At 38.9% G+C, this 13,785-nt stretch overlaps 1 protein-coding gene across 4 annotated transcripts; it reads left to right on the top strand.

The window, feature by feature from the left end:
- Positions 1–198: 198 nt before the first annotated feature.
- LOC135170760 (uncharacterized) lies at positions 199–13,685 on the top strand. Of its 4 annotated transcripts, XR_010300431.1 has the most exons (11): positions 199–372; positions 499–683; positions 1,955–2,071; positions 3,162–3,255; positions 3,332–3,525; positions 4,035–4,145; positions 8,041–8,221; positions 8,490–8,839; positions 10,448–10,558; positions 11,259–12,746; positions 12,830–13,685. XR_010300431.1 is itself a non-coding variant. In XM_064136819.1 (10 exons), exons 1-10 carry the CDS (start codon positions 217–219, stop codon positions 11,494–11,496), a joined length of 1,737 nt encoding a protein of 578 aa, XP_063992889.1. In that variant the 5' UTR covers positions 199–216; the 3' UTR covers positions 11,497–13,685. The 4 variants fall into 4 exon arrangements, 1 of the variants encoding a protein (XP_063992889.1); XM_064136819.1 differs by having other exon boundaries at positions 11,259–13,685; XR_010300433.1 differs by lacking the exons at positions 199–372; positions 499–683 and adding an exon at positions 1,311–1,516.
- Positions 13,686–13,785: the final 100 nt, after the last annotated feature.

Here is a 13,785-nt window from a genome sequence, read left to right as displayed (position 1 = left end):
TTATGGCTTGGAATAAACTGTTGTGAGTGTACTTGCCCATGTTCGTCGGTAATATTTTACCCGCAAACATTATGGGCATATTTGCGGCAGTTAATGAATGCTAAATCAGGCGTAAGCCATTTAGCAGTCGTACCGTTACACTTGAAATATTTTGAACGACAGGAAAATAGTCATTCAACTGTACATCACCGCCAGCATTTGAATGTTGCTCAAAATATGAATAGAGTACACGCGGTTGTATTATTCTTATCATCATTTAGTACGATAATATGTGCGACCGAATGCATCAATAATGGGGAGAATGAGAGAGTGGTAAGAGGAATTGCTGGCGTTAAGAGGTATTTGGTATTTCCACAGGGTAGTAATGTCCAAGTGAGTAAACAAGAGCGTTAAAAATATTGGAGTCATAAATTTTATTGATTTAATGTAAATATCCTAGAGCTGTGGATGAACGCGTGTTACATTGATTATTCTCTTGGAATGATATAATTTTTTTAGTTGGTTTATTGTTTGACTGTCGGCACTTACGCGAAGCCCAAGGGCTTCTTTACGATGGGAATCACCGCTGGTCTGGCTTACGAACTACCACATACGAATACAGTTCCTCATAGAAGGCCAGCGGAAGTCTACCATCGAAGAAGCAGACGCCAGTTGTACAAAAAACTGGAGCTGATGTTGAATACGTGAGTCGAATTACACAGAAATAAATAGTCAGTAAAGCGCGTTTGCCGACAATGGAAATCAAGTGGTAAAAAATACGTCATTTTTATTGACTATTCTTCGCTCATTGATTTGTTGAAAAGCAAATTATGAAACTGAATAACTGATAGATTGATGAAATTGTCGATTCATATGCCTCAAAGTTAATTCATTCAAAAATGTTTTCCGATGCCTCAAATATGAATTTCGATCTCTGAGAGCCAATCACCATTCCCAACAATAAATAAAACTCATCAATGAATCATTTATCGATCGTGTATAAACTGCCATCACATCGAATCCATTTAAATCTACCCCAATAACGAATTTATAATAGCTAAATAATTCATTGAATCAACGTGAGCGAATATAATTCATTATAAAGCAATTCAATAAAAGGTTTATTTTTTGTTGCAATCAATATATACATAATGTAGTTTTATGAATTTCATAAACTTCAATTTCAAACAATTTAAAGAAAATGATTAATTGATAGACAATTATTACTGATTTTTCCCTGATCATCTCTAAGTAAGAAGATATCGCTATTATAACCTTACCTCAGAGCCTCAGAGATAGCGAACACCGATTGACCTCCCTCTCAGCAGCCAGTAATAACAGTTTCCCTCGATAGACCTGTACGAGATTACCAGTGATACTATTTGTCCTGTGATGCACAGCCATATAAGTATCAAGTGCTAACCGATACCGAGTTTTCTGCAATTTCCAATTGAGGGGATTATTTTATGGTGATATAGTGTTGGGGGCGATTAAGGGTTAGATCGGGTTTTGATTTGTAAATGGCATCAGATGGTCGGTAGGATTATTGAAAAATGGGTTTTTGATTAGATCGGCTCATTGAAAGCTTCACTTTTAAATAATTGACCTTATTTTCTGAATATTTAGTACTTTTTTTTTTATATTTTCATGTCAATAATGTCTAAATTGCACCCTAAACTGGTCTCTGACCGTTAAGTCTCAACTAATTATCTGACTTAGGTAGTTTCTAATCGTCTCATAACTTCATCCCTTCAACCCATCCACTAAGAAATCCTCCCTGTACTTCCCCCTGCGTCTTGTCACTAAACTTACCCCTTACGTGACTCGTTAAGCTTTCAGGAACACGGGAGATACAAATTTTGCTCAGGGTGTCAAATTATGTTACACACGATTAGGCGATAGAATCAAACTAAGTGATTAAATATTATCGGGCATCAAGCGATAACCATCTTTTGTCTTTCATGTCTCCCGGAAGACGTGGTAAGGACGGAAGAGCCTGTGTATTGAAAGCACTGTGTCTATCCGGACAGCGTAACAACACTCAAGTTGGCAAAGCTAGTTTCATGGAAGAGATGTTGCATTCTGTGTTCACGTGAGTTTCAGCATTTATGTAATCTTTCATTATTGAATGATGCCTATTGGAGGGAATTCATTGGATGGAGAGAATTTTTTGTTAGAAATTATCATGATGTTTTTAGACTGCCAGGCGGGGCTTACGAAACCGATCCGATGACTCCTTATGAAAGGGCTCATGAAGATAAAGCTGATTGCCAGGCAAAATACTCAAGTTGTCCAGAATTTTTTTGATTATTATGTAACTACATATAGTAGACAATTCATTAGGGAAAAATCTTGTGAGGTTCGCTATTTTAATATTGAAATATTAATATATCACTTTAATATTCAGGGATATTCCTCTCTGTGCACATTTCATTTCCAAAGATCAAATCAAAATTTTGATGAAGTACATTGCCACGAAACTGAGGCTTGTATCAAGCCATGATACACAGTGTAAGCATCAAGAACGTCATCTAGCATTAAGTCAATGTTATTCTCCATGGAGGATGCACAGTATGCATGCCGTTGTAATTTCCTGAAGGCCGAACTAGCTAGTAGTCATCGTCAGATATGTGTGCATTCACATACAAGATGAAATTTACTCTCTTCCTCCATTTGTGGTGCGCGCTATTTCAATGTGTAGTCTGAGCGAGCCAAAGCAGCTTTATATCACATTATTTCCATCGTCAACTCCGTAGGAGAAATGGAAAAGTGATGAATTTTTAGGGAGTCGAATAATATAAAATTCAGAAGAAAGTAATTACGGAGGATTTGGTGGCCATTTTGGGGCCCACGAATGCGGAGAAAAAAATTTCCTTGAAACTATAACACGAGGTAAATATTGATACAGTTTAATAAATAACAACTGTAAGGTGACCAAAATCGTTTAGATTATCACGTGGTGGGCATTCGATAACTGTCACATCAAACATCTCAGTATTTCTTGCAGACTTTGCCCATGATGCGATAAGTTTTTGCGTAACTAAGTGAACTCATGTTGTTGGTAGTGAACATTCGTCTCGTCTTTCCCGAGAACGTTTTACAATGAGGCTTGTATGCACTGTATTTTTTTTTGGGTTTTTTGGATTCATCACTTGTACATTCGCACATATCCAATGTGACAGCAATCGGACAGTTATCAGAGATTTAAAGGAGTCTGAGAGGATGTTGAGTCGATCGAGGAGATATCTCTCTTTTCCCAAGAGTAGTTCGTTTGTTGTGAGTAACAGTGAGCAAACATTTAAATTAATTAATTAAAAGTAAATAGTTCAATTGTTAAACTACATTATTTTAGGTTACCCTAACAGGATTGAAATCAATCCAATTGAGGGAACCAACAAATTGGAACCTTGATCTCGAGTTCGACATGATCTGGCCGATTCCAAGCGAGACTGTAAAAAAAAAATTCAACAGACCGATGAAAAAATATACTCGCCTACACCGTCACAAAAGGGATCTCTACTCCAATATTGAACTATCACTGAATAGGTAGTTCACCGTGATCCAGTAAATTTGACCGAAAACCATGGGCAGTCGTGTAATTTTGCGTATTGATAATTGATGAATTTAATTGCATTATCATTCTATTGAACTGGCCGTGGAATAGAGATAATTCATGTATTCCATCATAACCGGAGAGAATCAATGAATCCACTGGGGTTCACTTTAATTGGATTGGGATAATTGTCGGATGCTGTACTTCCCTAGTTTTCCACTGCGCTGTCGAATGATGTTTATTTAGAATAATTAATTGATAATATCCATTTATCGTTGATGAAAATCATAAATGGTCTCAAATTTACAGAATAAATTATAATTTAGTAGACTAGTAAAGTGAAATATTAATAAATTCAAGGGGAAAAATTTCTCAATTTTATTTTTAGTATTATATATAATTAAATGATCAAATTTTCTTTCACAAACAGTAATGTAAATTCTCAATTCTATTTCCGGAAAATTTACAATAAAATGACGATATGTGTATTTTTACTTGTCAGACTGGGCTTACCGGGGAGGGAGTGCATGTTGAGGACAATCTGTGAAGCCAGAGGATTCCTCCACCCACCTGGTGTCTCGTTCGTTGATGATTTACTGCGAGTAATTTTGAGGTAAAATATATCATTTTCCTTCGATATTGAGAATTTATGGACAAGTTCTCAGGGGGGATATCAAGATGGAAAATTCTGGTGAATCATTTGTTACAGTCACGGTGAACATTCTACTGGTGAATTGGATCTGTATGATTTTGCTTATAAATCCGGAAGGGAGTGTGATATTCACTACAAGTGTCCCATATCATTGCTACAATTTTTATTAGATAACGATTTCGTAGATCAATGATTTTTAAATTTATCAATAAACCGTCGGTCAGTTTTCCATCAGTGACATATTTCTTTTTTGAAAAAGTGCTAGTAACCCTAAACTATACTATCCAGTTATAAAATATATAATAACATGTCAATATGTCAAATGATATGAATAATGTTTTTATTAATAAATCATTAATACGGTGCAACGTTTCTCTTTTTTTCAAATGAAAAAAATGCAAAATTTAATTAAGAAAAATAGATTGTTCCGCAATGGGATGTTGACAACCCACTTTGCATAACAATTTTCATAGTCACGAGTAAGATGAATAGTTGAGCAATGCGGAAGGATAGCGAAAAGGGGAGTCTCAGCTCGGCGGGTCGAATGTCAGTAAAGAAGTGAAATTGGGTCAGGATTTGAAGTCACTAGGGGAATTTGTGGTTAACCAACGCTCGTGACAATAGATAAGGGGTGCAGAGAGGAGAGGGCCCTGATGGTAGTTTAACCGCTGCGCCATAGCCTCCCTTGTCGCTCACTTGGTAAGTCCCCTTGGGAGACATGCAAAGATATTCAGCGATCTTGTAATCTTCAGTTGTCATAAGCTCGATGGGAGGGTAGACAAGTAATTTATTTCGGGAACCTGGGGTTTGAATTTTTAGAATTTTATATATATAGCGCTGTTTAAGAGACAAATTTCCATCGACACGGGGAAAAAAATCATTATGAAGAGAACATAGATATTTATCAATATATCGAAAGTCCGCCACACTCATTTCACATGGATGCAATCATTTTAGACGACTCAAAATCACTCAGCCGGTTTGCAATTAACACCATGTATGTACGTGTCGACAAACTCGCTATTCTCTAATTATTCGGCAAACAACAGAGGGCACACTCGAGAGAAATGGTTTATGCCCGGTGAAAGAGGCAGGGATATTTTAGGTATGGGTAAAAAGATGTTAATGTGCTCGACAACGAGACGGAGGTTAGGTGGCTAGATTGTGAACGGCAGGTCGTTAAGGAATATCTGTCATTTATTATACTGTTTGGTGCGGATCAGCATCAAGACAGAGGTGAGCGCGATTTCTTTATTTCGACAGTTATTCAACAATTAATATTTTTAATTCATGTATTATTACAATTTTTTCATAATAAATCATTCAGCTGACGCTGCAAAATTCCCACACGAAAGGGCTCGAATTTCCAAACTTAGACTGAAAATCTCATCAACGTAACTCTCTTTACAATTCCTCATCCAGACAGTCACATAAACATCTGACCCTGCTGTCATTTTATGTATCACACAATGGATATAAAATACTCATGAAATATCTCCCTTCAATCTAGTAAATTTAATTCACATACGGAAATCGTAAATGCAACCACTCCCCAACACATCGAGAGTTCTCAAAGGGTCATGCAGATGTAGTGGAGGTAATCAAAATTTTTATGATGTCTCGGTTGAGTATAAGAGGGTCACGAGGATCCCTTCATAGACTATTCCCATAAACTTTTTGATTGCCTTTACTCCATCTGCATGAAAATTGCATTTCCCAACTCTTTATACTGTCCACTTTGTTTTTTAAATGAACACCCATCCTCGGCATATGTTTCATATTCATTTGTATTACGAATCGTACTGGAAAGTAGAGCACGTTTAATTTATTACTCAATTTTGGCATGTACCAGAATTTCTAGACTGTCTGTGACTTGGAATTTTCAGCATAGGCTCTTGTTGCATATTCATTGTCTTTCAAATTATATACAGTACAAACACGTTAAAATTCACTTTGAAAAAGTATCATTCGTTTTAATGAAGTGAATCAATTTGCCATTGACGAAAACGTAAAGGATAAGTTATTCTTTTGAGAGGTTTATATTGGACGTAAATCGATAATCGTCCACAGCCAATAATTGACAAAATATTAGACTGGATTTTTTAAAAGAGCATTTAGTAAATCCATCGATCGTTGGATTATGAAGCCTAATGATAGATCAATTAAATGTCCGTCAATCATGTAATTGACAGCTCATAATGAATCTATCAGAAGGAAAAAAACTTGAATAAACCGGATGTATCAAGTCACTGTTTAAAGAAATGTTCTTGTAGTATCGTGCCGTCACCCGCTATCGATCATTTTCCCAGCAGTTTCACTGTGGAACTAACAATTTCCTGTTTCCTAAAGAGCTTACCGAAGTGAGTTACGAGATATTTCCAGCAAGTGAAAGGGATCGATCTTCCGTCTGGCGCAGGAACTTCCATCCGAGAGTTGACGATGGCGTGCAACCGTTGAAAACTACTTTTTCCATTGAGGAACCATCTTTATTTTTCGACCATTGTTGCACAATCAATGCAATATCATATAGCTGCCTGCAATTTCAATAAATAGGGGTAAATTTTTGAGCCTTCAATATTAAAAATTCTCAAAATGTCCTTTGAGAAAACCCCCGGAAAATAAGGAATTCCGTGCGTTTTTCTCTGTTCGACTCCTTTAATAACCGAAAACCCAGTGAATTGAATAAAAATTGCGGCTCTTGGTTCTCCATCGATCTAGGAAAGAGCTCCTATGTCAGGATAAAGAATTCCAGCGTCCCTCGTCTCTCACTCGACTAGCTTTTAGAGGGCTCCTACTCTTCAGAATACCCTTAATCCCGACCTCAACCCCCTACGACTTAAGACGCTGGATTCCACTCTTTGCTTCAAATTCACCGCGTATTCCCCCACCCATCCCAACTACCCCCGCCATGACCCACTCGAACCACCGGAAATCTCACCCGACGTGAGCGATTCAAAAAAAAAATCAACTGGCAAAAAAAAAACACCAATCGATTTGACTTTGATTCCCCGAGACGTTAAAACGACGATGGGGTTCCCAACGTTTCGCCCACCGTCCCGAGGAATTCGACAATATTCGCACAGAGGTAGCGAATGAAAGGAGATGAAACTGACTGTTAGACATGAGTATGCACGGCGATGCCTCGGAGATGGTGCACAGTAGACACAACCTAAGATCGATTGTTAGACGTGTGACACGTGTGTGAGGTAACCAGTGGCTGTTCTCTGTATTCTTAAAATACATGAGAGCATGAAAAAGATCTACGACGGAAATCGTTTGCAGAATTTTGTGATAGGGAGGATGAGGGTGAATGGAGAGCCAACGCCGAGAGGAATGAGAGACACGAACTCATCCTGAAGTTGTTCCAGTGGGTGACTAATGCTCGACAATTGTGGCCACGAAAACAGGATCCAATTTTAACTCACCTACGTTGTACGTTGTTTTGGAAGTAGATTTATATTCAGACCGGTGGCTTTGAAATTTTATAATTAATTGGGGTGGTTTGGGGGGAATATGGGGATGGTAATGATGAGACAAGTTGATTAGTAGGGCACAGAGGTAAATTAAAAACAATTTACAAATTGAATGGCGTCAGAGTATTTACAGTCACTATTATTTACTGTTAGAAGAATTTTGGAAATTATAGAAGATGGCTTTCGGATGAATATTCATTGAGAGTCTGGCCTAGTTTAGGTACAAAACAAATTACGACAACTTGGACAGGCCAGATGAATATTTACACGGAGTAACTTGGCTTCTTTCATTATTCACTTGGATAAATATTGAAGACAACTTTTTCCACTGGATATTGATTCTGGGGTGTTTCATTAACTAAGAGTGTTTGGCTTTCTTACAGAGTTTTTGGTGACTTCAGGATCATTCCGGGGGGATTGGAAGTTATGGAGTGGAACCACTGGGGATTGACACTGTGTATTTTATTTAGTGCGCTGGCTACTGTGTCTCTATCGGATAATGAGGGGAAGAAGTTGTCGAGGAGGAGACGCTATGTCGTTTTTCCGGAAGGTTCGAGCTTTTCCGTAAGTGATTCGGCTCGTTTTAGTCAGACATGCTGCTTGTCTGCCGTATAAACAGTGGGGGAGTTACCTTAGCCTATTAGCGTATCAATTCTCTTGCTGAAAATAACTCATCGACGAACAATTTTAGGCCTTTCCAAAAGTTTAAATGATTCCAATCATTGATTTAGAAATTAAAATTTTTTGGACAATTCCTATCCTGTGTAAAACATGAATAATAATCGCAAGTGTGTATCGAAATAGCCGCATAACATTTGAAATTTTTTTGCAGATAGCCCTTTGTATGACTATCCACACACTGACCCCCGATAATATTTTCACGGAGGGTCTCAATTGGGGTATCTCCTATGACTTACCCAATGAGAGTAAACCAGCACTCGAGCCATTTCTTCAATTACGTAAGGACCGGCCAATTCTCTCTAAGTACCACTACAAACTAAACAAGGACCATATCAGAAATGAGAATTCACTCAAGTACAACCATTGGCACAAGAACACTGATAATCGATTCCACAATCTCGATGACCGTAAAAAGTATTACTATCGGAAATCGGATTACGACTACATTAAACGGAGGCATCGGAGGGAGCTCTATAACAAGTTGGAAGTGATCATGGACGCGTGAGTATTCTTAACAGTCATTTGGTCAATTTATTTGTCAGGGGAAAAGATACCGGTCATTGGGCCGTGAGAAATGTTGAATTACCCGAAAGCTATTCAGAAGATATTACAGTGAATTGTTGAAGTGCTTGGCAAATTCTTCTCCTTCTACATTGTGCCTTATTACTGACGAATTTTCCTGCCCCACCACTAGCCACGTATCAGTGTTCTTTCTTTCTCCCTTCTAGTGGCCGTTTGTCCCACAACGAAAGTTTTTTTTATTTTCATCCTCGACTAACCATCGTCACAGCAATGGAAGAGAGCGAGAGACGTGGACCATTCGCGTTTATCGACTTTTTGTTCTATTTTTATGCGCGTTTTCAATTACCCGGACAACGGGATGACAGTCGACCGCTGTCGACTCTCCCTTTTCTATTGTCGCAGTTCGTCGGGTGAATAAGGAAAAAAAGGGGAATGCCTTTTTTCCTCTGATCGGTTCTCCACCATCCTAATGGCGATAGCGAAAATTCCGTACATGGATGATTGAAAAATGGTGTCATGTGCGCCCTAGGTGCTCTATAATCACATCGTACTTGTGGAAAATCCGTTGCCAACTGATCCCAACCAATGATTACCCCCAATTCAACTCCGGCAATGGCTCCCTCTTATTTTTCTAGCAAACAGATCAAGTTTCCTCCTTCAACTTTGTCGAAACGAGTGAGTGGATTTGAACGATAACGGTTAAGTTGAAGAGCTTCGCTATTTTTATTGTTCTAGCTCTCCATCTGCAGGTGTTGTTTCGCTCGAGAGAGCTGAATGTTTGAGGCTCTACATCAGTTGCGGAATTTCTCTCTCCCCCTTCGCTAAAAGTTCAGGTATACTCAGGCTCTTGTAGGGGGTGGGCGATAATTTTTGGAATTGAAAGTTTCGAGATGGAACTTCTATTTGCCTGGCAATTTGGTTTTCATGAAGTTACGTGAGAGGTGATAATTTTCTAGGTTCATAAACTGATAATTTGATCGATAAAGAGATTAATCCTGAAAAATGTCTATAAAAAGTGGTCCCAATTGTTTTGCAGTTTAAAAATCCGACCTCATTTCCTTCTTCCAAATTCCAACGTTGCAGATAAGATATTGCTATATTTCTCTCTCTCTCTCTCTCTCTCTCTCTCGAGTTTTGCAGGAATTTACCTGGACTCTTCTCCAAAATACCCAAAAATACAAAATCAAAGGGAGATATAAACTGAGACCATCCCATCATCTTGGCTTCGACCGCTCCTCCAGTTCTTCGTGAAGCAACAGAAAGAGAAAAAGAAGCGTTTGAACTACATGATTTAGTACGCGTGTATATGTATACGTTCCAATGAAATAGGAGTTTCACGAAAAGTACCCTACCCGGCACAAGAGGGTGGTCAGGAAACTAATGAAAGCTTCTTTCCAAAGGAAAAGGTTCAATGGGTCTCTCTATTTTCTTTCACTTCGTTTTCCTCAACCTTTTCAAATTCCACGGCTGCAGTAATATATGTTACTCCACTTTAGTTTATATAAACTCCCAGAAATGTTTCTAGAAATTTTCAAAAAACCAATATTCTCATGCGCCTCTATTTTTTTTCGTCAATATCTGTTTCAGGATGGGCTTTCAAGGACGAGCATGTATTCAGCGTGCGCTCTGTGAAGCTTCGCAGCGTCTGATGGGAAAAGGAAACAGTCTCATCGAGGAAATGATGAGGATAACTTTCTCGTAAGAATGACAAAAATAAACAGATAGTTGTTTGCACGTGAGCAAATAGAGATGATGCGCAATTCAGCTGGGTTCATGCTCAGTTTTTCACCATGGTATAGTGCCCCAGTATTTCCAAAGCGGAGCCAAACTCGATGCGTCTGGGCGTCGAACCGTTAAAGATTGCTGCAATTCCGGTGGGGCTTGGCTTATTCACAAGGTGGGATTGTGCAAAGGGGCGGGGGTATTCCGATCGAAGGAATCGATTTCGAAAAGTAATCCTCAGGGAGAATACTGGGTGTAATCACTCGTGGGTTCTTGTCGATCAATCTCACTGGCTTCAGTGACAACCGAATCGAAGTGGATACGTTTTTCGGCTTTTCTCTCACTTTACGTGGCTGGGACTATACCTGAGAAGTTGATTAAATCTTACCTTCATCACACTCGTCTGCATATCAACAATATGTATTTTCCATTTCCATTAAGTAGACCTCCTGTTCAGTTATCAAGCATTGTATTGGATAATGGCCCAGCAGTGCAACAAAAATTTTAGCAATGTGCTTCACATTGTGTGAGCCATCAGCTAAAATCCCGTGCTGACGCACACAGTACAGTGAAATTGACGTTCTTCCTAAGTTGAATGCCACTCTAGTTAGACATTGTAGCGATGAGAATATTCGGGCTAATTGTCCACTCACTTAATTCTATCGTGTACCTGTAGGTTACCATTGAAGAGGGTGTTGCTGTCCCACGAGCCAGTCGAACATCACATATACACAGAGGCTCATCGTGCTGGCCACAAGGGCACCGGGTGCGATACCGTGTTCTCGGGATGTCCCTTCTCACTCATAGACATGGCCCTTGGGAAGTACAGCGGTGAGACTGGATCTCAGCCTGACCTGTCCGAACCAGTGGAGGATATCTCTGGGAATTCGGTGATGAGATATGTTATGAAGTGAAGTACAAGTTTATTTACATCAGTGTCACTATATTAATCACTACGTTAAGTTATGATTGAGCAGTTGCTCAAGTTGATAAATTATTTTTCAAAGGGAGCTATACTGGGAAATTTGCTGATCAGAGTATAAAGTTGTTAGCGATTTAATATTTGATGAATGCTGTTCCTTTTCATTGTAACAGACATTGAAATTGTCTGTTAATGATGCATGTGAAAATGGCTATGCAGTTGTTCATGATGAGAGGCTCTAATCCTACTCCACCAATTTTTCATAAACAAAATTGTAGAAGAGTGAACCGATATCGATTCAACGTTTGCTGGCTACGCCCTAGTTTACTCGAATGGTGGGGTATCTTTCACATTCTCATTCTCTCCTTTTACCACCGGTTCATCCCCTTTCTGGATCTTCAATTTCCAACAACACGTAACCCACTCACGATAGTATCTATATCCTGCGGTTGACCAAAAAATTTCCCATAAAATCGTGAAAGTGTCCAATGAATTTTCTGGTATATTGTCGGGCAAGCCAGTTCTCTGCCTCTGTGGTCTACCCTTTTTTGGTGGTTCTATTCGTACCACCAAATGAGTAACCCCCATTGGAATTGGTTGCGATTAACGATCACCAGGGTGGCAATTCAACAGAATGGTTCCGATGGACTCGATGGGGCGGGGTGATTGTGATTGTTCACCAGCTTTTGGGGAAAGTAAATGCGTGTGCATGAATTAATTAGTGGCTCACCTAGATTTTTCGTCACCGGAAAAAGTTCAAGTTATCGATGGATCCCATTCGCCGACATCATCAAACTACCCAGATATTCTCGGTAGGAAAATGAGCAGTAATTATATGACTGAGGAATATCCTTGATATATTTTGACATGAATAATTCGTTTGATTTACAAAAAATATCTAGAGTAAGTTATTCACTGTCAACGTTAACGGACAAATATTATTTGCTCTCCTCTGATAAATTGGAGTATTGATTTGTCTCCCTGTCTATTGATATTTTAAATATTGAACTTCTCCTGCTTTGCACTATTCCACCAAGTTTCAGAGGACAGGAATTTCAGACTGCTGTTTCCAACGAGTACCAAGAAACGCGAACAAATTGGAGAGCAGAAGAAAACTCTCAAGAAACGGGGGAATAGAGAGATCGTTGCCGAGTGCAACTTTCAAAAATTATATATCCAGAGACTTTGGGAGTATTGATTCTCGTACTCTATTGGGTCTTTTAAAGCTCGGTTACCAACGTGGTGAGTATTCTTTAACAAATTTCCGTGCTACCGTAAGGACCTCGAAAAGTCTCATCGAATTGATGGATTGTTCCCTCGGAAAGCTCAATCATCTTCGCCCAGCTGAATGAACGTATCACGTATTCACGAACTGCAGCTTGAATGGCTCGACATTATTGATGGATAATTCAAGATCGAGACACGTGATCTCAGCGGTTCTGGTCCTTTCTGTTCCATCATTTTTACTGAATTGACATGGCTCTCGTAAACATGTCGTAAGGATGCAGTTGAAGATTACTTAAAGATGGAATAGGCTGACAAAGGTGAACGCCAGGAGACGACAAATTTATGGCTCCGTTTCACAAGTCATATTCTCAGATTTCACGGAATCCTGTGCATAGAGAACGAGATACGTCTATATTTCAAAGTACCTCGGGAATGGGTTAGGCAATAATACGAGGCAAAGACGAGCGTGAGACGACTTCAGGTGAAAATGAGACTCTTGATGTAGATGGGCGGGGAGCAAAACGAAGGGATTGTTGAAAACTTGAGAATGGGATTTATGAGGTACGTGAGAACATCATCACATTGGGTCCTGCTTTTTGATTTTATTCTCACGGGTGATGAGGTGTACTGGATGGAAGCGATTTTCGGCCACGTATCGACTGGCTGGAAAATTGATCCTGGCAAATGGAAAATTCAATATTTTATAATAATTGTTGTATTGAAAATATTGCATTTAGGATAAAATTACTATTGGAAAATAAAAGCAGGAAATATTGGCAAAGTATTACAACGCTCTAAAATTTTGCTTTTCCATCGAAAAATTAGAGCGGATTTTGTGAGTGGTAGAAGCTCCACTGTTTCGCCGATGGTAAAATCATATAAATTCCCCCATGAGTTTTAATCCATTTGTTTTCACTCATTTATTTTTTTGCACTCCAACACAAGTTGTGCCTTAATTTCTGTCAGTCTCAGTGATTCAAACAAGACAATATGAAAAAAAAAACGCTGAAAAGTTAGGAAACTAGTTGCACAGTTGTTTCGTACTTTGCGGAAC

Source organism: Diachasmimorpha longicaudata, chromosome 18, assembly GCF_034640455.1.
Source record: "Diachasmimorpha longicaudata isolate KC_UGA_2023 chromosome 18, iyDiaLong2, whole genome shotgun sequence".
In the NCBI taxonomy this organism is placed as follows: domain Eukaryota; kingdom Metazoa; phylum Arthropoda; class Insecta; order Hymenoptera; family Braconidae; genus Diachasmimorpha; species Diachasmimorpha longicaudata.
Note: the sequence above shows the minus strand (reverse complement) of the source record. Positions and strands in the feature narration are given on the sequence as shown.

Excerpts from the sequence above, each read along its gene's own strand:
- LOC135170760 (XM_064136819.1), top strand. The coding sequence starts at position 217 with ATGAATAGAGTACACGCGGTTGTATTATTCTTATCATCATTTAGTACG. Across the intron at positions 3,526-4,034 it reads ATTGAACTATCACTGAATAG|ACTGGGCTTACCGGGGAGGG; the intron begins GTAGTTCACCGT and ends TTTACTTGTCAG. Across the intron at positions 8,840-10,447 it reads TTGGAAGTGATCATGGACGC|GATGGGCTTTCAAGGACGAG; the intron begins GTGAGTATTCTT and ends TATCTGTTTCAG.